Source organism: Desmodus rotundus, chromosome 4 (genome assembly GCF_022682495.2).
Source record: "Desmodus rotundus isolate HL8 chromosome 4, HLdesRot8A.1, whole genome shotgun sequence".
NCBI lineage: Eukaryota > Metazoa > Chordata > Mammalia > Chiroptera > Phyllostomidae > Desmodus > Desmodus rotundus.
The window spans coordinates 98,537,052-98,562,174 of record NC_071390.1 but is presented as its reverse complement, the minus strand read 5'-3'; the positions used below and the strand labels follow the sequence as shown (position 1 = coordinate 98,562,174).

Genomic DNA, 25,123 nt, shown 5'->3' with positions numbered 1-25,123 from the left:
TCCATAATAGTTCTCATTTGGATACACCAGTGAACTAGTTAGCTATCCAATTAATTTAAAAAATTAAGCAAGGTTGAAAAATTACAAATGCAAATGAAGCATAAGATTAATTTGTTGGAGAATCCGAAATGATGTTAAATATGGAAAATATACTATGTATGCATTTCTCAACTGGGGCTCACACTTTTATGAATTCAGTTCAGTTGCAGCATTGTTGCAAGAACACTAGATTGAAATCAGAATTTCTTCTAGTCTAGAACTCCAGTTAGCTATCTGAGACTGGGCTGCTAAAAATTTAATTTGGGGGTCCTTCGTCTCCTCAACTATAAACTATGATTAACATGACTGATGCAAAGATAAAATAAAAATGTAACTGACGACACTTTCTCAAAAGCTGCATAAATATACTCTAATTAGTGCTTTGTAAAAATGTACTAAATCATTTACATAGCACATTTTCATATTAATATTATAACAGTTCATATCATTAAATGATTAATTACATAAACTACTTTCAATGGATTAATTAAAAAAATAAAATTAAAAATTGAAGTCATGACTTAGGCTTCAATAATTCATGAAAAGAAAAATAATTCTAAAAATGATTTTAGGTAACAGGTGTGCGAAGACAAAGAAACATGGCCCAAATGAAAGAACAGATCAAAACTCCAGAAAAATAACTAAACGACCAGGAGATAGACAACCTATCAGATGCAGAGTTCAAAACACTGGTAATCAGGATGCTCACAGAAAGGGTTGAGTACGCTTGCAAAATAGAGGAAAAAGTGAAAGCTATGAAAAGTGAAATAAAGGAAAATGTACAGGGAACCAACAGTAATGGGAAGGAAATCAGGACTCAAGTCAATGGTTTGGAGCAGAAGGAATAAATAACCATTCAACCAGAACAGAATGAAGAAACAAGAATTCAAAAAAATGAGGAGAGGCTTAGGAACCTCTGGGACAACTTTAAATGTTCCAACATCTGAATCATAGGGGTGCCAGAAGGAGAAGAGGAAGAGCAAGAAATTGAAAACTTATTTGAAAAAATAATGGAGAGCTTCCCCAATCTGGTAAAGGAAATAGACTTCCAGGAAGTTCAGGAAGCTCAGAGAGTCCCAAAGAACTTGGACCCAAGGAAGCACACACCAAGGCACATCATAATGACATTAGCCAAGATTAACGATAAGGAGAGAATCTTAAAGGCAGCAAGAGAAAAGGAGACAGTTGCCTACAAAGGAGTTCCCATAAGACTATCAGCTGATTTCTCAAAAGACACCTTACAGGCAAGAAGGGGCTGGAAAGAAGTATTCCAAGTCATGAAAGTCAAGGACCTACATCCAAGATGACTCTATCCAGCAAAGTTATCAGTTAGAATGGAAGGGCAGGTAAAGTACTTCCCAGATAAGGTAAAGTTAAAGGAATTCATTATCCCCAAACCCTTATTATATGAAATGTTAAAGGGACTTATCTTAGAAAAAGAAGATAAAAATATGAACAGTAGAACGACAACAAACTCACAACTATCAACAACTGAACCTAAAAAAACAAAAACTAAGCAAACAACTGGAACAGGAACAGAATCACAGAAATAGAGATCACATGGAGGGTTATCAGCGGGGTGGGGGAGCAGGGAGAATGAGGGGTAAAGGTACAGGGAATAAGAAGCATAATTGGTAGGCACAAAATAGACAGGGGGAGATTAAGAATAGTATAGGAAATGTAGAAGCCAAAGAACTTATACATACAACCCATGGACATGAACTAAGGGGGTGGGGAATGCTGGATGGAGGGAGTTGCAGGGTGGAGGGATGATAAAGGGGGGAAAAATGGGACTACTATAAGAGCATAATCAATAAAATATACTTTTAAAAAGTAAAAAATGATTTTAAAGTGTTTTCAAAGCAAATTCATTATATGTATCTATACTGTATTACAAAATAAAGTAGACTATTTTGAAAATTATTGCATAAACAAAAAATAGGAGTATATGAAAGAAAATCAGATGTAGAAATCCTGAAAGATGAAACAGTTTGTCAAAAAAAATGATCACATTTCCAGTTTATTCTGTATAGAAGCAAATTGTATTACATTATAATTGTCCTTTCTAGGGACAGACCTCTCAACTTCAGGGTAGGCAAAAGCATTTAGGGTAGAGAGAAGATTTTCTGGAAATTTCTGAATGTGATATAGTACAAAGCCAGATTCCCCTTTTGAATGGTAAAACCGAAAACAATGCTGTATTGGGAAGAGAATAGCAAGACCTCTGCTCTCAATCCTTTTCCTGAATTCTCTCCACCTTCTAAGCTTACATCAACTACATAGAAATCAACAATCCCTGTGACTGCTGTCAACCCACAGTTCTTTTGTTTCACTCCAAAAAGTGAGCCTCGAAAGCCTGCTGTCCAGGGAAGGCAGCAACAACTACAGTGTAACTGAGAGAACACAAAACATTGATTTCTCATCTGACCCTTTTATTCGATCAGCTTTGCAGAGAAAAAATAAGGGTAGTTCTATTTACATGAGTAGCTGGAGGAAATCTCATAGTAAAAATTATAAGTGTGTTTCTCTCTGGAGGGAGAGAAAAGAGAACCAACACTCACCGAGTGCCCTTTATGTACGGGTGCTATGCTGAGTGATTGCACGCAAATCTTTCTATGCCTCTTTCTATGCTAACGGCAGCCCTGAAAGACTTTATTACCTCCATTTCAGAAGTGAGGAAGCTAAGGGTTGGGGAATTAAGCAAGTACTCACAGCAAAGCAGCACTTGAGAAGCAGGACCCTGACCCCAGGCACTAATTACAATAGGCTGCTTCCCCACATAACCCTCCTAAGGCTCTTACAGAAAAGTTTAGACAATTTACTTTTTTTTCTTTTAATTATATTTTATTGATTATGCTATTACAGTTGCCCCAATTTTTCCTCATTTGCCCACTCCACCCAGCACCCCCACGCCCTCAAGCAATGCCCACACCATTGTTCATGTCCATGGGCCATGCATATAAGTTCTTGGCTTCTCCATTTCCTATACTGTACTTGACAGCCCCATGGCTCTTCTGCACCTACCTATTTGGACTTCTTAATCCCCTCACCTCTTCACTCATTCCCCACACCATCCTCCTATTTGGTAACCATCAAAACACTCTCCATACCCACAATTCTGTCTCGGTTCTTCTTGTTTGCTTAGTTTATTTTCTTTTTTAGATTCAATTGTTGATAGATATGTATTAATTGACATTTTATAGTTCATAGATTTGATCTACTTTTTCTTAAATGATAACTTTAACATTTCATATAATATAATATTTATGAAATTCCCTTTGTCATTTCATATAATAATAATTTGGTGATGATGAACTCCTTTAGATTTTTCTTGTCTGGGAAGCTCTTTTCCTGCCCTTCAATTCTAAATGATAGCTTTCCTGGATACAGGCAATCTTGGCTATAAGTCCTTGTTTTTCATGACTTTAAATATTTCTTGCCAATCCCTTCTGGTGTGCAAATTATCTTTTGAGAAATCAGCTGACACTATATGGGAACTCTGCTGTGGGTAACTAAGTGCTTTTCTTTTGCTGCTTTTAAGATTCTCTCTTTATATTTAAGACACTACAAAGAAAGAAAATTAGAGGCCAATATCCCTGATAGATGCTAAAATTCTGAACAAAATATTAGCAAACCGAATACAGCGATGCATCAAAAAGAGCATACACCATGATAAAGTGGGATTTATTCCAGGAATGCAGGTTTGGCATAACATTTGTAAATCAATACATGTGATCCACCACATAAACAAAATGAAGGATAAACACCATATGATCATATCAGTAGACGCATAAAAAGCATTTGATAAAATCCAGCACCAATTTATGATAAAAATTCTCAGCAAAGTGGGAATACAGGGAACATAACTAAACATAAGAAAGGCCATATATGACAAACCCACTGCATATTCAATAGGCAAAAACTACAAGCATTCCCCTTACGATTGGGAATAAGACAGGGATGTTTGTTTTCAACACTTTCATTCAACATTGTACTGGAAGTCGTAGCCACAGCAATCAGACAAGAGGATGAAATAAAAGGCATCCAAATTGGAAAGGGAGAAGTAAAACTATTTTTATTTGTATAAGGCATGATACTGTACATAGAGAAACCCAAAGATTCCACTAAGAAACTACTCAAACTGATAAATGAATTCAGTAAAGTAGCAGGATACACAATTAATATCCAGAAATCAGTTGCATTTTTATACGCCAATAATGAACTAACAGAAAAGGAAACTAAGAAAACAATCCCATTCACAATTGCTTCAAAAATAATTAAATACCCAGAAATAAAATTAACCAAGAATTCGAAAGACCTGCACTTGGAAAATGTAAGACACTGAAGAAAGAAACTGAAGAAGATATAAATAAGTGGAAGTACACACTGTGTTCATGTATAGGAAGAATTAACATCATAAAAATGTCCACATTACCCAAAGCAATCTATAGATTCAATGCAATTCCTATCAAGATTCCAATGACATGTCTCACAGAACTAGAACAAATATTTCAAAAATATATATGAAACCACAAAAGGTCCTGCATAGCAACAGTGATCCTAGAAAGAAGAACAAAGTTGGAGGATTCACATTACCTAATACCAAACTATACTATAAGGCCAGGGTAATCAAAATAGCATGGTACTGGCATAAAAACAGACACATTGATGAATGGAACAGAATAGAGAGCCCAATAATAAACCCACAACTTTATAGTCAATTAATACTCAATAGAGGAAGCAGGCACATACAATGAGCTAAAGATTGTTTATTCAATAAATGCTGTGGGAAAATTGGACAGATGTGCAGAAAAATGAAATTAGACCACCATCTTACACCACATACAAGAATAAATTCAAAATGGATCAAAGACTTATATGTTAGAACTGAAACCATAAAAATCCTTGAAGAAAACATAGACAGCAAAATCTCAGACATTGCTCATAGAAATTTTTACTGGATATATCTTCCCAAGCAAGGGAGACAAAAGAAAAAAAAAATAAACAAATGGGACTACATCATTCTAAAAAGTTTTTGCACAGCAAAGGAAAACATCAACAAAATAAAAAGACAACCTGCCAAATGGAGAACATATTCCTGATACATCTGATAAGGGGTTAATATCCAAAATTATAAAGTACTTAGAAAATTCAACACCAAAAAAACAACCCAACTAAGAAATAGGCAAAAAATCTGAATAGACACTTCTCCAAAGAGGACATACAGATGACCAATAGACATATTAAACAATGTTCAACATCACTAATCATCAAAGAAATGCAAATTAAAACCATAATGAGAGACCATTTCATACCTGTCGGAATGACTATTATCAATAAATCAATAAACAAGTGCTAGTGAGGATGTGGAGAAAGGAAAGCCCAATTGCACTGTTGGTGGGAATGCAGACTGGTGCAGCCACTATGGAAAGCAGTATGGAGATACCTCCAAAAATTAAAAATGGATCTGCCTTTTGACCCAACAATCCCACTTCTGGGAATATATCCAAAGAAACCCAAAACACTAATTCAAAAGAACAAAAGCACTCCAATGTTCATTGCAGCATTATTTATAATCACCAAGATATGGAAGCAGCCTGAGTGTCCATTAGTAGATGAGTGGATAAAACAACTATGGGACATTTACATAATAGAATTCTACTCTGCTGTAAAATAGGAGAAAATTTTACCCTCTGTGACAGTATGGATGGACCTAGAGAACATTATGCTAAGTGAAATAAACCAGTCAGAGAAAGACAAATACCATATGATTTTACCCATATGTGGAATCTAATGAACAAACTGGACTAAGAAGCAAAACAGAGACAGACTCATAGATGGAGAGCAGATGACAGCTAGTGGAGGTGGAGTTTGGGGGTGGAGGGGTTGTGCAAAAGGAAAAAGGACTCATGGACACAGATAACAGTCTGGGGGTTGTGCAGGGAGGCGGGTATAAGGGGACTAAATGGTAATGGGAAAAATACAATAAAGATTAAGTCAAAAGAAAAAAGATTATCTCTTTATCTTTAAAATTTGGCATTTTAATTATGAGGTGTCTTGGCATGGGCATCTTTGCACCCATCTTGTTTGGGACTCTCTGTGCTTCCTGGGCTTGTGTGTCTATTTTCTTCACCAAATTAGAGATATTTTCTTTCATTATTTTTTGAATAGATTTGCAATTTCTTGCTCTTTCTCTTCGCCTTCTGGAACCCCTATGATGTGAATGTTGGACCTCTTGAAGTTGTCCTAGAGGTTGCTTACACTATCCTTGTTGTTTTTGGATTTTTTTTCTTCCTGTTGTTCTGATTGGTTGTTTCTTGCTTCTTTATGTTCCAAATCGTTGATTTGATTCCCAACTTCATGCACTCTACTGTTGTTTTCCTGTGAATTGTTCTTTATTTTGATTAGTGTATCCTTCATTTCTGACTGGATCTTTTTTATGCTGTTGAGGTCCTCACTAAGCTCCTTGAGCATCCTTATAGCCAGTGTTTTGAACTCTGCATCTGATTGATTGCTTATCTCCATTTAGTTTAGTTCTTCTTCTGGAGTTTTGGGCCATGTTTCTTTGTCTCCTTATTTTGGCAGGCTCCCTGTGTTTGTTTCTATGTATTAGGTAGAGCTGTTATGACTTCCCTTCTTCATAGCATGACCTAATGTAGTAGGTGTTCTCTAGGGTACAGTGGCTTAGCCATTCCTATTGCCCAAGCTAAGTACTTGGGGTGTGCCCTTTGTGTGGGCTGAGTACACCCTCCTCTTGTAGTTGAGCCTTGACTGCTATTGGCAGGTCAATGGGATGGATTCATCTAGGCCAGTCACCTGCAAGGACTGGCTGTGACCACTGACCACTAACCTCCAACCTCCATAGAGAATCAGCTGTGTAGGGAAGGGTGGTGGTGCTCTGATGTGGTCTTCAGCTGTCCACTAGCTATGCAGGCTCTGGGGTTTCCTGGGTGATACACCCAAGTTCAGCTCCCACCTGTGTTCTATCTGGGGCCACCCTGCAAGGGCTATAAAGCAATCTGAGATGGCTCCTACTTGTGCTGGTCTTGGAGATTACCAGGTGGAGCCAAGCTGTGAGTCAAGGCTGACTGCTTCTAGTACCTTGCCTGTGGCCACTTAGCAAGAGGTATGGGGGCTGAGGATCACTGAGGCCAGCTGTTTCTTATTTGATATGATTTAGGAAGTTGTGAAACATGAGCCAAGATCATCCATTCATATTGAAAAGTCTCAGTTAATAGCAGTCGGGCCATAATTTGGGTGGGATGGAGTCTCAGGGGATCTCCAGAGCAGGGCAAATAGTATTAGCCAGGTTGATGGAGTCTCAGGTAGGAACAAGCCTGCTGACTATGTGGTTCTGTGGAGTGAAGGAGGGGGAAATAACCTTTGCCCGCCTTTCTGTCTGGGAGAAAACTGTCCCCCAGTTCTTGCCTTGATGCCAGACACTTCAGTTCCTCCCTGTGTGCCTCTGGTGCCTTTCAAGCTGCTACCCTGGTGCTGGAGCTCAGAGGAAGTTTCTGAGTAGGTGAGTCTGTGTGTGGGTTCTTTAAAGAGAACTGTTGGGACTCCAGATGTTTCTTCCACTGACTTTATCTCCCTGATTTTTGCAGCCAGAAGTTATAGAGACTTATCTTCCTGGCACTGGAACACTGGGCTGGGGGGTCTGGTGTGGGACTTGAACTCCTTTATCCTGAGATATCTCTCTGGAATTTTTATCTACCACACATGGATGTGTGACCTGTTCCATGTCTGCGCCTCTCCTACCAGTGTGGATGGACATGGTTTCTTTAATTCTGTAGTTGTCAGAATTCCATTCTACTCAATTTCTGATGGTTCTGAGTGATGGTTGTTCTATGTTTTAGTTGTGGGTCTGATGTGGTTGTGGGAGGAGGTGAGCCATGTTTACCTATGCCGCAATCTTTACTGGAAGTCCAACAATTTACTTTTCTATATCTCTCTTTACTTATGTTCAAACTATCATTGCTATATGCAAAAGAGTGAGTTTATTTCCCTCATCTAAATAAAACATCTAAATCTAAGCATTATTTATATGACGGGTTTTAGGTCTAAAAGATTTTTTTATTGTTGTTCAAATACAGTTGTCTCCATTTTCCCCCCACTACATCCCCCTGCCCCACCCATCCCCACCTCCCACCCTCGATCCTACCCCACTTTGTCTTCTAAAAGATCTTATTGCATCACAAGCTCCTAATTTCCATTGTTATCAAATGCAGGTCAGAAATAACAGGCCAATAATGAAGAGATATTGATCAATGAAACCATGTTAATACAGAAATTTACCATACAACAAAGGTGGTGCTTCCCACCACTAGGGAACACATGGACTTTTTAAAAAGCTGATGTTGGGTTAACCTGCTAGGTATGTAAAAAATAAAATTAGATCCTTCCTTTTCACTACACATAATAAATTTCAAATGGATGAGAAGTTTAAAATGAAAAAAAAAGACATAAGTGAATTCCTCCAAAACTTAGGGGAATGGGAAATACTTTCCTAACTATGTCTGAAAATCCACATAAAATAGGAGGGAAGGTTAACAAATTTGACAAAGTAAAAACAAATTTAAAATTCTTTCAAATGGCAAAGCTCCCCCAAAACCACATGTAAAAACCCAAACAACAAAGTGAGGAAAAGATTTGTGATTTATAGCATAAACAAGGAGTTAATATCCCTAATGTATAATGTGCTGCTAATAATAGGGAAAAAGCCCAATAATCTGATAGAAAAGTGGGCAAGAGGTTTGGACAGTTCCCAAACAAAAATATACAAATAGGCCTTAAACCAAAATCATTTAATACCACTCAAGTTAAGAGATGTAAGTATTGAGACTATATTAAGATATTACTTATCACCTATTAAAATAATAAAAATCCTAAAAATTGATGCCAGTGTATAGGTCAGGCTGTGGGGAAACAAAGTATCACATCCCCATGGAGGAGGATTTTGGTAATATTCAGCAAAATTACACATGTAATTTGTGATCTCACTTTCAAAAACTTGTTCAAGGGACACACTGGAAAAATATAAAAGAGATTTATTCATTGAGGCAATATTTAAAATAACAACGAAATGGAAACTGGGCAACTTTCTACATATAAGAGGCTGATGAATAAATACATAAAGTACTCTGCAGCTCTAAAATAAGCTGAGAAGTATCTTTACACGTGGCCGTGGAAGATGATTAAATGAAAAACAATGTTAAAAAACTCTCAACTACTTTCCGTAATCATAGTGCTTTTATAGAACTCTAATATATTGTGAACTCAAACAAGAAATATGCTGATGTCAGTAGGAAATAGGTTTTTTTAGCGTAAGAGAAAGAAGAGATATACAATAAATGAATGAGGCTAGGTTCAAATTCCATCATCCTGAATTTACATTGGAAGTACCAGTGTGAACCGAGGATGATTTTGTTAAAAAAAAAAAAAAAAAAAGTTTTGCTTAGCTCAGACCACTAAGAAGGTAGAAATAAAGACCAAACCAGTAGTAATGACCATTCCTAGTATCTAGAGTGTGGTAATCATTTTCCTTTAAAAGAATTTTGAGCTCCACGGAGAAATAGCTGGCGAGGCAGGAAATACAGAAGAGGGGCTGGCAGAGCTTGTTACAGGGAAAGCATGGATGTTCTCAGTACCATCGGAGCCTCATCAAAAAGACTCAGGGGCCAACTCCAACCGGCTCCCACTGAACAGAGATGGGGATATTTGAGCATCAATGACAATGGATTGAAGTATCTCAAATATTAAATTGATCAGTCAATAATCAAACTGAAAAATACTAACTGGTTACTTTTGGTAGATAACCAACTCACTTTGAAAACTGGAAAATATAAGAAAAGAAACAAATTTTATCTGGCATTTCCTATGTGAACTACATTTCAGTGTAACCAAATAGTTGAGAAAGTAAAGTAAATCAAGGCAGAATGACACAATTAGAAGAATATCATCATTTCAAAATCCTTACTGACGATGGAGCTAGGGGCAATGGCCAGGAGTGCTGCTAACGTCACGCCAGGGCCAGCCAGAGGTAAGTGCCTGCCCACAGGACACACCGCCACCTCCGACGTCATCTCACCCAAAGGGAACCTGACCTGATCATGTCGCTACGCTCAAGATCGAACTACCAGTTCCTGGATGATATAGGGAACGCGTTCCTATGTGAAACAGCACCAGGGGGACGTGATCAGCAAAACCCACACTGCGCAAACTCTGAAGGAGAAAAGGCATGGTTATGTCAACAAACAAACTGCACGGAAAAAAAGACAGTGACGATGGGGTAGACAGAATGGTTACTCAGAGATGTTCACATTCTAGTTTTAGAGCCCTTCAGCATGGCACAAAGGGATTTTTGCAGACGTAAGTAAGACTAAGCACCTTAAAACAGCAACATTATTCTGGACCTAATCTAATCACAAGAGGCCTTAAAATAGAGAACTCTCTCAGGCAGGAGGCAGGAGAGACGAGACTGAAGGAAAAGCCAGAGACTGGAAGCCTGAGGAGGACCTGACGCCTCACTGCTGGCTTTCCGGGACGGCTGGAGGCTGGGAGCCAGGGAACACGACAGCTCTACAGCAGCTGACAACAACCCCAGCTGAGCCAGCAAGGGAGCCGGGACCTCAGTCCTACAACCGCTCGGAACTGAGTAACCTGAATAGCGGATTCTCCAGCCAGAAAAAAGCCAAACCAAGCCAATGCCTGACTTTGACCCAATGCCCCCTGGAACAGAGACACTAATTGAGCCCACCTCAATTTCTAACCTATAGGATGGAGATAATTAATTTGGGTTATTATAAGCCGCCAAATTTGTGGTCATTTGTTACAACAGAAATAGAACACTAATACAGATGAAAACCTATCAATTTTAAGCCTTACAATTCACGTTAGTCATTTAAATTTTTGTATCTTGTTGTAATTCTTACTGAAAGAAATATGCTGTAAAAAAATCATCAAACACCTGGTGTAGACAATTTCTGCAGGAATATGAAGTTGAGTGATTTTGTTGAAGAATTTGCTAGTCTTCCCTCGTAGTCACAAAGGTCTATAATTACTACTTTAGTTCTAGAAAGTGCACAACTCGTTCATTATCCATCCATCCATCCATTCAACAATCACTGGGCATTTTCTGTCTGTCAATATTATGGTAGTGGCTGGGAATATGAAAATCAAAATTATGGTTCCTTTTCTATGCTCTATTAATAGTGACAACTGAATCCAATTTATTTAAGAGATTAATTAACTCTATGTGGGAATTGTATAAGTTTAAAAAACTCGTGAAGTTATTTCACATGTCTAACATGTGTGACTCGCTGGGGACATAAAGAAGGGTGAAACCCTGCGCGGCACTCAACTTTTTGTTTGTGTGCGGCCACCTTAGGTACCCCGTAGCGGTGCAGTGATACAATATTTGTCTTTTTGTGACTGGCTTATTTCACTCAGCATAGTGTCCCCAAGGTCCATTCATGTTGCAGGATGTGATAGGACTTCCTTCTTTTAAAAGGCTGAGTAATATTCCATTGTCCCTACATGTGTAAACTGAACTTTGCTTATCCATTCATCCATCCATGGGCCCTGGGTTGTTCCCACCTCTTGGCTGATGTGAACAGTGCTGCTATGAGCATAGGTGTGCAAGTATCCATTTTAAGATGAGGAAATTGAGGCCCAGAGAGGTTAAGTAACTTGTTTCTCCTTACACAATAAATTAGGGATCCTAACTCAGTTTGGGGACTCCATCCTAAATACTCTACAAATACATTTCCAGTCATTTTATTCATCTCACTGGTCCAACTAAATATCTTTGGAAATCAGAGCACCATAAGGAATGAGCATGTATTCAGGATTTGATAGATGTCAAAATATTTCACACAGATTTTTTTCTTGACTTCATCATTTAATTTCCCCCCTTAATTGAATACTGTAAGTAGCTATTAGCATCTTCATTTGTAATAACACGTCCAAGATCACCTAGCCAGCAAGCTTTCCAGATGATTTCTGAATCCAAGTGTGACTCAAAAGCTCACACTCTTTCCATTATGTCATGAATGCTAAGCCTTTTGACCAGCATCTTTGGAGCTGGAAGAACTTTAAAGACCCTCTTTTTTAAATTAAGGATTTCTGGATATTGATTTTAGGATCACCATTGCCTTATGAGAAAAAGAAATGAAATACATGTTGGTCACACATAAAGACAGTGACAAAGGAAAAAAGATAAATATATTGTTTTTTTCTTAAAACATTCTAATCCACAGTATTATATGAAATCTAACATCTAAACAACACTTACTTATTTTTATTTTTTAAAATTAGTTTCTTATTTTTAATCCTCACCTCAGGACATGCTTTTATTGATTTTAGAGAGATAAAGGTGAGGGGAGGAGGAGGAGAGGGAGAGAGAGAGACACACACACACACACACACACACATCAATGGGCCACTTCCCATACGTGCTGTGACCAGGGATCAAGCCCACAACCTAGGCATGTGCCATAACTGGGAATCGAACTCACAGCGTTTCGGTGTACCTGATGATGCTCCAACCATCTGAGTCACCAGGCCAGGCTCTAATTATTTTTCAAGCATCTGACCCAGAGAATTTGTAATATGATACACACATGATAGATAGATTTATTAACATAATACACACCAGATAGATTTGACAACTGTAGAAAGAACATAAAAACATCAACTATGAGTATGTAATGAAGGCTAATGTGCTGGGGGCAAACACATTTAACCAATCTTTAGCTGACATCATAGCAAATGAGTGTTTCCCTGACTGACCCAAGGAATTCAGAACTGTGGTCTCAGCAAGATTCTTACTATCTACCCCTTTCTCTGTATGTACATCAAATTCTAATAAAAGATAAAAATTGAGGCTGTAAACTTATTGATTAGCCAAGGTCATGCGTACTCCAAAGTAAATGTATTTTCTGTCCAGATATATGCTGCAGAATTCATGGCCTATAAGTTAAGGCCTTTTCCCTTACATTTTCTTCAATTAGTCTGTACCTCATGAAGGTTCTAGATACACTACTTATCCTATCATGTAAATTAGCAAAGTAAAACTGAACAGCCAAGAAACTCCAATCCACACCTTTGCTATATGTAGTAGTAAATAAGTGAAATTAGTTGTCACTCATTCTCATAAAGTCTTTCAACTGGCGGCCTCTAGATAAAGCAACACTCTAAATAGGCTGATACAACATCTTTTCATTCTTAGGGAACGAAAAAAACATTTTGTTGACTCTTCTCTAAGAGAATATATAATAATAAATATTCTAAGGGAATATATGTAGATAAAAAGCATATGCTAATTTTAACATAAGGCACATTTTAAAATATAATATATACCCTAAAACTAAGCTTGTGTTAGATGTATTTATGACTCTAATTTTCTTTGAGATTCATTCAATATTTATTATCCTTTTCCAGCCCAAAGCATGCACATAGGTGTCATTATTCCCCATTTTACAAAATGCCATATGGCTGGTCCAAGGTCACAAGTGATGAAGCCAAGATTTAGACTCAGTCTGTCTGACACCAAGCTTTATTCTGGTTCTTTATGTTCCCATTTACTCCTTTTTTAGATGTGAGGAGTGCACAGAAAGTCACTGTTGGCTTTAGTGCCAACCTGTACAGTAACTATCTGTGTTCCTCTTCCCCTCCTGGAGCCTCAATTTCTCCATCTGCAAAATGAGAGGGTTGAACTGAGTGAGCTCCCAGTCCGCCCCAGCCCAACCATGCTCTGAGCCTTTCCTTCTCAAAAAGAGACTCTTAACCAGATGTTTTAGACAAAAACAAGCTTGGTACCAACTCTGTACTCATGTTCCCTCCCCATCCTTAAGAACTTCCATGTAATTATATTACAGGTAATTGGCTTTAAAATGCAAATAATGTTAAAAGGCATGTAATTACAAAAAGTCTCTTGCTTTGTACACACTCTTCTATCCCTAAAAGAAAATATGGCGACCACAGCTAATGCTTTTCAACTCATTAGTTTTATTTTCTGAAGTCCATCTGTTTGTCTATATCATAAATATTTCTATATCATAATATTGTTTTCTCTTGATTTGTAAATATTAGACATTATCTATTGATTTCCTGTTATGGGAGATTAGGACTTTTTTTGCACATTTAAACACCCTTTTTCCTTTTCTCATTCTCTCACTATTATCACCCCCAATTTTTAGTTGCGTTCATGCAGTGTTTTTATTATTGTTGCTTTGTACACAGTGTTCACTGCTGAGTTACCTGTGCTGTACATTTTCTTAAAAACATCCAAGACTTGCCCTACCCTCTCTTGCATTGGCTACCACTTACTCCTTTTTCTTATTTACTCTCTCTTTTTGTGAGGCAAATTTTCCAGTAGTTTCTTGATGTACACTTTCTCGAGACCTGGAAATGTTATTATTTTCATACATGATTGACAGCTTCATTAGGTAGAGAATTTTAGACTGAAAACTTTCCTTTAGAATTTTAAAGTCTTTGCCTCACTGTCTTCCATGTTGCTCTTGAGAAGTGTGGTGTCATTCTGACTGCAATTTTTTGGAATATGGCTTTTCTCCCCCTCTCTGGAAACTGTTAGGAACTACTTTTCACCCTTGGCATCCTGAAGTTTCACAACAATGTGCCATGGTTTAAGTCATTTTTCAAGTGAGATTTTCAATCAAAAGAAACACATTATTTTTGATACATTATCTTCTTTTAGTTCTTTGATATTTCCTCCCCACCATTTTATCTGTTTCCTCTTTCTGGTTCTTCTATTACTGAAGCATTGGACTTTGTGAACTGAATCTCTATTTAAAAAAAAAATAACTTCTTGCTCTTCCTTGGTGCTGTGAAGGTGGCAGCCATCTCCTACTTCGCACCATGGCTGCCCTCAGACCCCTGTGAAACCCAAGATTGTCACAAGAAGGACCAAGAAGGTCATCTGGCACCAGTCAGACCGGTATGTTAAAATTACGCGGAACTGGCAGAAACCCAGAGGCACTGACAATAGGGTGCAGAGGAGATTCAAGACCAGATCGCTCTGTCCAACACTGGTTATGGGAGCAACAGGAAAACAAAGCACATACTGCCCGGTGGACTTCAGAAGTTCCTGGTCCCCAACGTCAAGGAGACTGAAGTGCTGTTGATGTGCAATAAATCTCACTGTGCCGAGATTGCTCACATCTCCTCAAAGACCCACAACACGAATGTGGAAAGAGCGGCCCAGCTGCCCATTAGAGTCACCAGTCCCAACGCTAGGCTGCGCAGTGAAGAAAAGGAATAGACTGATTGTGTCCACATTGTATTCGTGTTAATAATAACCTAAAATTCTGGGAAAAAAACCCTTCTTTCCAGTTCCTATTTCTTTGTCTTTGTTTTTCATTCTATTTTTTTTCAGATAATGTTCTATATTTCATTTTTTAGATTTCTACTTTTTAATTTATATATAATTCATATTTTTAATTTCCAAGAAGTTCTCTGCTAGTTCCTTTCATTTTTTCTTCCACCCTTGTTTCATCAATGCATTAGCTTTTCTGATCTCCCTCAATCAGAAGGTCCTTTTCCATGTTTGTTGCTTTGGCTTCTATCTTCTGTTTTGGAAGTTTTCCACACTTGATATTCCTTGGCTATCGATTCATATTAAACAGCAAATTACTAAAAGTGACTGGGAGCTCTGAATGAAAGGCTTAAGGACTAGAGGGCTTCACTAGTGTTTGGATGATCGGGTGACCAGGTGGTTTTTATTTCAATTACAGCTATCACATCTGTAATTCTTTTCTCTGGGAACAGTTCTGATTCTGCAGAGAAGGACCTTTTAATCGCTTTGATTACTGAGATGATTCTAGCTTCTGAAGTTCTGGAATTAAGGGTAAATGGCAGCGTGGGGGAGGGGGAAGTTTTCCGTCCTTTAATCTGCAGGTTCTCACCTAGTTCCTGCTCACCGTGTGGCTCACCGCCCTTACCCTCCTTTGTGGCTCCTATCCCTATACTTGGAGCATCTCTGATTCAGTGTCTTCGTAGAACACACTTCCAGTTTCTGCGGGAGTCGGGGAGAAATAGTTACTTGTCCACACAAGATGCTTGTGAGAATCTAGGTCCCTAAATCTTTTTAATTAAACATGATTTCAGCCCCTCTTTCTCCCCTTTCTCTGAGGTTTCTGGTATCCTGAATTCCTGAAATTTTCTGGGATTCTGTGAGAGCAAAGTGACTTCCTGATAGCCTCTTGCCAATCCCTCTCCCCATGTATTTAAGTTTGATCTTCCTCTTCTCTATGTAATAAGTTATCATTTTTCTTCCATCTGCTTTCTGCCTTCAGATATTGTGGCTCAAGTAACATAATGTTGAATGTAATTTCATCAATGTTAGAGAACAATTTTTCTGGTTCTTGTTATTTGGGGGCATGACCTTTCTTGGGGAGAAGGAGGTTGAAATGTCTCTCTCTGCCCTCTTTACCTGGAAGTCCTCCATTCGCCTTAGTGATTTTTCTAAATCATGTTTGCAGAATATGTAATTTCTCAAGCGCTTTATCTTTTTAAAAGGATTATATAAATTACCCATCAAAAGGGTTACTTAATTACATTCTATAATTGCATTAGCATCTTCTAATTGCACACTAACATAAATAGAAATGAGCTTGTAATTAAGCACTCAGCCTTGATAAATCATAATCATATTAAAATCTGGATGGGTAAAACAGAAAAAATTAAATACAGATAACTTGAAAATAAACTGTTCTGAGAGAGAGATATATATGTCTCAGATCTGATATGTGTGTGTGTATTCTTTTTCTCTTCTCTTTTTTAATCCTCACCCAAGAACATGCTTATTGATTTTAGAGAGTGGGGATGGGAGACACAGAGAGGGAGAAGTTTGAATGTGAGAGGGAAACATCGATTGGTTGCCTCTTGTACGCTTTCTGACCGTGCACCCAACCTGCTGCCTAGGCATGTGCTCTGACCAGGAATCGAACCTGTGACCTTTCACTTTACAGGCCAATGCTCCAACCGACTGAGCTACACCAGCCAGGGCAACTTCAATATATATATTGTCACATAAAAAAATATTCACTTTATTGTTGAAGATGAATACCTTATTCTCTGGTTGAGGTGACTATTTTTATTTCATTTCATTTCATTTATGTTATTTTATTTTTAAATAACATTTATTTTTTTAAGGTTAACAAGTGCATGTAATAGGAAACTGAAAAACACAAGAAGCAAAGAACAAAATCTTCCACAACCACAAGCAGTTTACAGGTTGACATGTCCTCAGTCCCCTGTGTTCCACACAACAGCTTCCCTTTTTGTGTAATTAAGATCGTAAAGTTATGAATCATGCTTTTTCACACATCAGGAATATTTACCATTTCAAAGTCTCGAAACTATATGAGTATGACTGCTTTTTATTGCTGGAATTCTTCAACTGAAGTATTTTGGACAGCAGGTTGCTTAGCATTGGCAGTTTTAATTTTTTAATGCAAAGCATATTTTTCATAGTAATGGTCCTTCCTGTAATATTGTTTGACAGCAATGTCTGTGTAATATTGAGAACAGAGGTATTGATACACATTGTAAATTAGGTCTTAAAAGTATAATCCAGGAAAGTAAGTTTTCACAATAATGAGGATTATTTATCCCACACTAGCCAAGAAGGCAATAATAAACCTCCTTTTAAGAAAGAGCCTTAAAAAGTGTACTTTTAAAAAGTCCCTCAACTATCCACTCCTCTGGCAACCATCAGTTTGTTCTGTGTATTTGTGAAACTCTTTCTGTTTTGCTTGTTCATTTATTTTGGGTTTTTTTTTGGATTCCACACATAAGTAAAATTATACGGTATTTGTTTTTGTCTGTCTGATGTATTTTACTTAGAATACCCTCTAGTTCCAACTGTTGTAAAAAATGGCAAGATTTCATCCTGATTTATGACTGATAATACCTTATTGTATGTACACACCAAGTTTTTATCATTTCATCAATTGACAGTTTGCTTCCATATCTTGGCTATTGTAAATAATGCTTCAATAAACACAGAGGTGCATATATCTTTTCAAATTACTGTTGTGGATTTCTTCAAATAAATACCAGAAATGGGATTGCTGGATTGTAAGGTAGTTCTATTTTAAATTTTTTGAGGAATCTGCGTACTGTTTTCCATAGTGGTTGTACCAGTTTACATTCCCCCCAACAGTGAATGAGGGTTACCTTTTCGCCACAACCTCACCAACATGTATTGTTTGTTGTCTTTTTTTAGAACAGCCTGCTGCACAGAAGTGAGGTGATGTCTCATTGTAGTTTTAATTTGAATTTCCCTGACTAGTGGCATTGAGCATCTTTTCCTATGCCTACGGGCCATCTGTATGTTCTCTCTGGAGAAATGTCTATTCAGGTCCTCTGCCCATTTCTGTTTGGATTGTTTATTTTTGGATATTCCCTTGTAGAGGTCTTTATATATTTTGGATATTAACCCATTATCTGATATATCTTTTGTAAATATCTTCTCCCATTCTGTACTTTGCCTTTATTTTTTAAGTTATGATTTCCTTCACTGTGCAAAAAACTTTCTGGTTTAATGTCCCATTTATTTTTTCTTTTGTTTCCCTTGCCTGAAAAGACAGATCAAAAAAAAATATTGCTAAGGCCGATGTTAAAGAGTTTACTACATATATTTTCTTCTAAGAGTTTTATGATTTCAGGTTTTACATCTAAGTTTTTAATCCATTATGAGTTTATTTTTATATACTATATAAGAAAGTGGCCCAGTTTCATTATTTTGCCTGTAGCTGTCCATTTTCCCAACACCATTTAGAAAAGACTGTCTTTCCCCCATTTATATTCTTGATTCCTTTGTCATGGATTAATTGACCATATAAGCAGGATTTATATCTGGGCTCTCTATGCTCTTTCACTGATTTATGTGTCTGTTTTTGTGCCAGCATCATACTGTTTTAACTACTATTGCTATGTAGTATAGTTTGCATCAGAAAGCATGATGCCTCCAGCTTTGTTCTTCTTTCTCAAGATAGCTTTGGCTATTTAGAGTCTTTTGTGGTTCCATAAAAATTTTAGGATTGTTTGTTCTAGTTCTGTAAAAACTGTCATTGTTATTTTGATAAGAATTGCACTGAATTTGTAGCTTGTTTTTTAGTATGGACATTTAAAAAATATTAATTCTTTTACTACATGAGCACAGGTCATATCTTTCCATTTACTTGTTTTGTCTTAAATTTCTTTAGTGTCATATTTTTCAGAGTAAAAGTCTTTCACACCCTTGGTTAAATTTATTCCCATATTTTATCCTTTTTGATGCTTATTGTAAATGGGGTTACTTTCTTAATTTCTCTTTCTGATAGTTTCTTATTAATGTATAAAATGCAACATATTTCAGTTCATAAATTTTGTATCTTGCAACCTGACTGAATTTATTTATTAGTTCTAACAGTGTTGGTGGAACTTAGGGTTTTCTGTTTATAGTATTATACCATCTGCATAGTGACAGTTTTACTTCTTTCTTTCCAATTGGGATGCCTTTTATTTATTTTTCTTGTCTAGTTGCTATGACTAGGACTTTAAATACTATGTTGAATAAAAGCAGCAAGCGTGAGCCATCTTGCCCTGCCCAGTGTGGCATGGTTGGTTGGGTATTGTCCCGCAAAGCGAAAGGTCTCCCTCCAGTTTGATTCTCAGCCTAGGGGGTGGGTTTGGTCCCTGAGTGGGGCACGTACAAGAGGCAACCAATTGATGCTTCTCTCTCACATTGCTGTTTCTGTCCCTGTCTTTCTCCCACCTTTCCCCTATTTCAACAAATAAATTTAAAAAAAATTTAAAAAAAGTGGGCATGTTTGTTTTGTTCCTGATTTTAGAAGAAAAGCTTTCAGTTTTTCACCACCGAGTATGATGTTTGTTATATGTTATAAAAGGTGTTTATTATGTTGAGTTATGTTCTTTCTATATCCACATTGTTGAAATTTTTTTGTGGGAGGGCAGATACAAACATTCAATCTATAAAATGCAATTCAGGGTCATATAGCTGCATATATTGAAGCTGAAATAAAAATACCTTCTTGGATGAATTTTACTTTTGAAAGCTTTTTATATTTTCCTCAGGACTTTAAGAGTCATTATAATCAAAATCAGAATAAATTAACTAAAAGGTACTTATATAATAATCAAATACTTGTTTTGAAAGAAATCACACATATATTTAAATATTATACATATCTTATATGTACAGAATTCATTTAGATATATTATAGTAATCCTTATGATCCTATTAGCCTTTTTTTTGGCTAAAGAAGCTATCTATAAAATATTAAACATAAATATTTATTTATCTATTATTTATATTATTATGAATATAAAAGTAATAACATTAAATTTGGGATATTTTGAAAATACTGAAAATAATAAAGAACAATATTATTATATAGTATGTAGAGCTAGCCACCTTTAAAAAATACATATTAGCAAAATTTCTTCCCATCCTTACTTTGCAGTTTTTACATGGTTGATATCACACTGCAGAGAAAGAAGAGAAGAGGCTCAATAAACTGAGTATTCCCTAAGTGCCAGACAGCCTGCTAAGTGCTTCACATACGTGGTATCAACATGCTATGAACCACATGTATCCATTTAATAGATGGAAATGCTAGGACTAGTTAGTTGCCCAAGGTCATACAGCCAGGAAGTGGCTGTTTGTGTGCAGAAAGGACCAGGCTGCGCACTACGGCCAGCTTTTACTTGCGCTGTGGTTGGGGGAGGGTCAGCTAAAATCTCAAAGCTCCCAGAGATCGACCTGCACCAGCAGACTTTCTGTTATAGTTCATCACTGAAATAGCCTCTAGCTTTACTCCTCAGCAGCCTGGCTTAAGCTTCAACAGGTGGGGCAAGAGGGACTGCTGTGGGTGGGCTTATTGCTTCCTCTAGTGCTGATGCTGCATGGAAGGGGGCACTTGCCCAAGAAAGATGGCTTCTGCAGTATGGGGAAGGATTTATCAGAGAGGTCCTGGCAGCTGACCCTTCAGCTCTCTCCCCAGAGCCACCAACCCCAGATTCTCCTCATGTGTCTCTAGTCTGCTCTGTCCTCACTGTGCTGGAGCCCAGGGTGAGTGGCTACAAAGAAAATTTTCTGTTGGCCCGTGAAGAGGCTTTCTACATATCTAGCCATCTCTCCCTGTTGGACAGAAACCCCCCTACTTTTCATACCCAGATGGTATTTGTCTTCCTTTTCTGGTTTGGTGTTTAGGCTAGGAACCCCAACTTGGGGTTTAGACCTCATTCTTCTCAGGGGGAGTCCCCCGGGCTGCTGAAATATCCCTTTGGGACTTCAGTGGCCACCTATGGGAGTCCCGCCAGACCTCTTGTACCGCCACTCTTCCTACCAGTCTCGTGGCAGTGGTGTGGTTTCTGCCATCTGTCCTTGGTCATAAGGCTTCTCTCCAACTAGTGCTCAGTTGGTTATTCAGGATGATTCCTCTATAATTTAGTTGTAATTCCAGTTTGGTCCCAGGAGGAGGTTAGTGTAGCTTCCATCTACTCTTCTGCCATCTTGCATCTTTCACTATTTTATTTACCATTGTAACTAATTTTTCATGTCTTTAGCAAATCATTGCAAATACCATGTAAATGAAAATTCTCAAAGCTACTGTATGATTAAGTCCATCTCACTGAAAATTTGTAGTCAACGGGTAACAATATTTCAAAACTCTTTTGCAAATTTTAGAGCAAAAATGAAATATTGTTATTCAAATTGAAATGTATTTGGGTCAGAACAGTGTGGCTCAGTTGGGCATCATCCTGCAAAGCAGGTCTCTGGTCAGGGCACATGCCTGTTGCAGGTTCAGTCCCCAGTGGGGTCACATATGGGAGGCAAGCAGTCGATGTTTCTCTCTCACATTGATGTTTCTCTCCCTCTCTTTCTCCCCATCCCCCAATAAATAAATAAATAAATAAATAAATAAATAAATAAAAATTTAAAAAACAAATTAAAATATATTTGGTTACTAGAGACTTTGAATGTTTTTATATGCTGATTAAGCATTTGCATTTCTAAAGAAATATATTTCTCAAATAAGCACAATGTAAATCAGAAACTACAAAGGGACTGTTTGGAACAAGCTCAGTTTGTACCTCATTGATTCTGGTTGTAAAAAGGAGGTACATGAGATGAGGGTGTTGGAAAGCATTGTGGTAAGCTCAGAAAATATTTATATTTCGTTCATTATTTCAAATAAAACTACTTTAACAAAATTAGTAAATCTAACCATTTTCACCTGATATGGTTTGTTGTACTAATAGAAATACAAGTAGCAATTAGTATTTTTATCTTATATATAAATTATTTGTTTAAAATTCCTAAAGATGGTTGGATCTAAGACTTTAAAATTCTCTCCTTAAAATCTTGTTTACAAGATTTTTATATCTAAAGAAAAATAGTAAAAGAAAAAAAGCATTTACTAAATAAACATACTTGCCATCTAAATCCTTATTTGAAATATCACAAAATCAGGGATTAGTGCAGTTTTAATGCATTTCCAATACCTGGTTATTCTGATTTGCTCTCTAGCTACACTACTTTCACTAGAATCTACTTAATACAAGACTTAGAGTCACGGATGCATTTAGCTTGATTTATCTGGTGACAGGACCTCAGATATTGTCCTGGGCACATCATGTCTTCAGAGCAAATCTAATTTTGGTTTAATGCTCCTCCAAGTAATTTTAAGTCATTTTCTATATATCTGGACAAAGATAATTATGAAAGTAAAAGAAATTATGGATATATTATAATGAGATGTAGAGACAATATCACTTCCAAAAGACATATACATTTTTAGTTGTTATTAGTAAATTATGACTTCGAAGGTTACAAGATTATGCCACAGTGATTACTGCCTATAAGCCACAGGAGGATAAAGAGACATGGTGGATAGACTTGGGATTTTGTGATCTGAGAGGTGAGCAAATGGGCAGCAATACGGTGCTACCTCAAACACTCTGCCTGCTGTCCTGTGACACAGGCACTGTCTTGGGGACTCATTTCATGGGAGAAGCTTTACTCTTTACCTCGCTGTTCATATGCAACTTAAGCTGCACGTAAATATATATTTAACTTGAATTTACTGGATTAGATGTCTACATTTTCCTGAATTTACTTATTAAGAGTTACCTCATTAACAGTTTTCTTAAAGTTTACTTTTTATGGGCTTGAAAGAACCAATCTAGATCATGTCTACAAAGGAAACAAATTGCATACTTTTTAGGTTGTAAAAACTAACAAGACACCCCAGAAATTTCCAACAGTTGATACTTCAGAAATTACCTTCACTGGAAAAAAATTGTAAGTACTCTAAAAAGTCTGAGCTTCTGAAATTGGAGAGTTCCAGCTAGCGAAGCCCACTGTGTATGTTACGTGAACATATACAGCTGAAAACGCACAATAGCACAACCTTCCTGGAAAGTGATTCGGCAAATGTATCAAAAGTCTTAAACACCTTGGTGCATAAGATATCCATCACTGTATTGTAACAATCACATTGTAACGACATGAAAAAGGAAAATGATCAGTTACTAAGGAAGAGATTTGTGATAATGTTCAATTAAAGCAGAATCAATATGGTATAATCTCAATGATGTTAACGTGTGTGTAAATGTGCATCTGTATGTGTGTATAAACATCTGAAGAGCAAAGATTTTTAGCACATGTCTGTATTTATCTCTCAGGAATGGAAGTACCGGTGGTTCTTCTTAATTTTACTATGTGTTTTTCTCTATTGAGCATATAGTCCTACAATAATCAGGAAAATGATGTAAAACAAATACGAGGGACAGCAGCAACACTAACGTCTTAATGAAACTCGAATTCCACCAGAGCACATGATCTTGGGTTTAAACGAGCTGCCGAATCACACATCTTAGGTCTGTTTAGTAATATCAAATAATAATAATTTTGTTTTAAGATTTTAGAAACATGATTAATATATTTTCTGTCTCTTAGAAGCTACAAATACATTCAGATATCGAATCCTAGCTAAAGTAAATATAACCTAAAGGTAACTCTGGTATCTACACATTACTAATGAGTTGTGTTTTTCATTATCTTCTTTGTTTTTCTTTTCTTTCGTTATCTCTTGAAAAGGTAGAATAAATCAAGGGAAGTCATGTTCATTAGCGTTCATTCATTCATTCATTCATTCATTCAATGAATAGCTATTTTTAAAGCACTTGTGGTGTGTCGAACATTGTTTTTAGGAACAGGGGATTCTGCAGTGAAGAAAATACAGTTCTTGTCTGGTTGAGGCACAAATGTTATCTCTGTCGTGTAATGGTGAAGTTTCATGAATAAAATAATATCACTGCTATGCTATGTTATATAGATAATAGAAAACAAAAATTATAAATTTTTTTGTTTAGAAAAGAGTATGAAAGTATATATCCTTTTCAGGGGTGTCTCTGGGCCACACTGGAAGAAGAAGAGTTGTCTTGGGCCACACATTAAATACACTGTGACACATAATACAAAAAATCTCATAATGTTTTATGGAAGTTTAGAATTTTGTGTTGGGCCACACTCACAGCAATCCTGGGCTAAAATGTGGCCCGCGGGCCGCAGGTTGGACACTCCTGCTGGTCTAAGGCATGTAATTTTTCTTATTTATTTAACCAAGGAAATTGAAATTGCTCATTACTTACCCCAATATTAAACATTCCTGTAAAATACTCCATATTTGCTTGAATAAACCAAATGTTGCTTAGACCTAGCTCGTCACTTCTCTTCTTAGCACGAATTAATGATAATTCCTTGTTTTCTATTAATGTAACCTAGATTCCACCGAGGAAACAAAGCATATTCAGGAACATAATTCAGACATTGGGGGAAAGTAATACTACTGTATTTCATAGCTTTAATAATATAGAATATATTATATTGACCCCTAACCTGTGCCAAGAAGTACGTTGGATAATATGGTACAAAAATGAACAAGGTCCTTGAACTCTTAAAAGCTTACAGTTGTAGTGATGTAAATGAAACCAGCAATTATAATACAGTGAGAAGTGCTTAATAAAAGACATAAATATGTTATTAGAG

General features: G+C 37.0%; 1 protein-coding gene and 1 pseudogene across 1 annotated transcript in view; one reads left to right on the top strand and one right to left on the bottom strand.

The window, feature by feature from the left end:
• GSTCD (glutathione S-transferase C-terminal domain containing) overlaps positions 1 to 25,123 on the bottom strand; it is a 138,519-nt gene that overhangs the window by 10,813 nt on the left and 102,583 nt on the right. Inside the window, exon 8 of the mRNA XM_024574857.4 lies at positions 24,727 to 24,855. Coding sequence (XP_024430625.2) covers positions 24,727 to 24,855 — 129 coding nt within the window. The remainder of the gene's footprint in view (positions 1 to 24,726; positions 24,856 to 25,123) is intronic.
• Positions 14,902 to 15,343, top strand: LOC112317778 (large ribosomal subunit protein eL32-like; annotated as a pseudogene).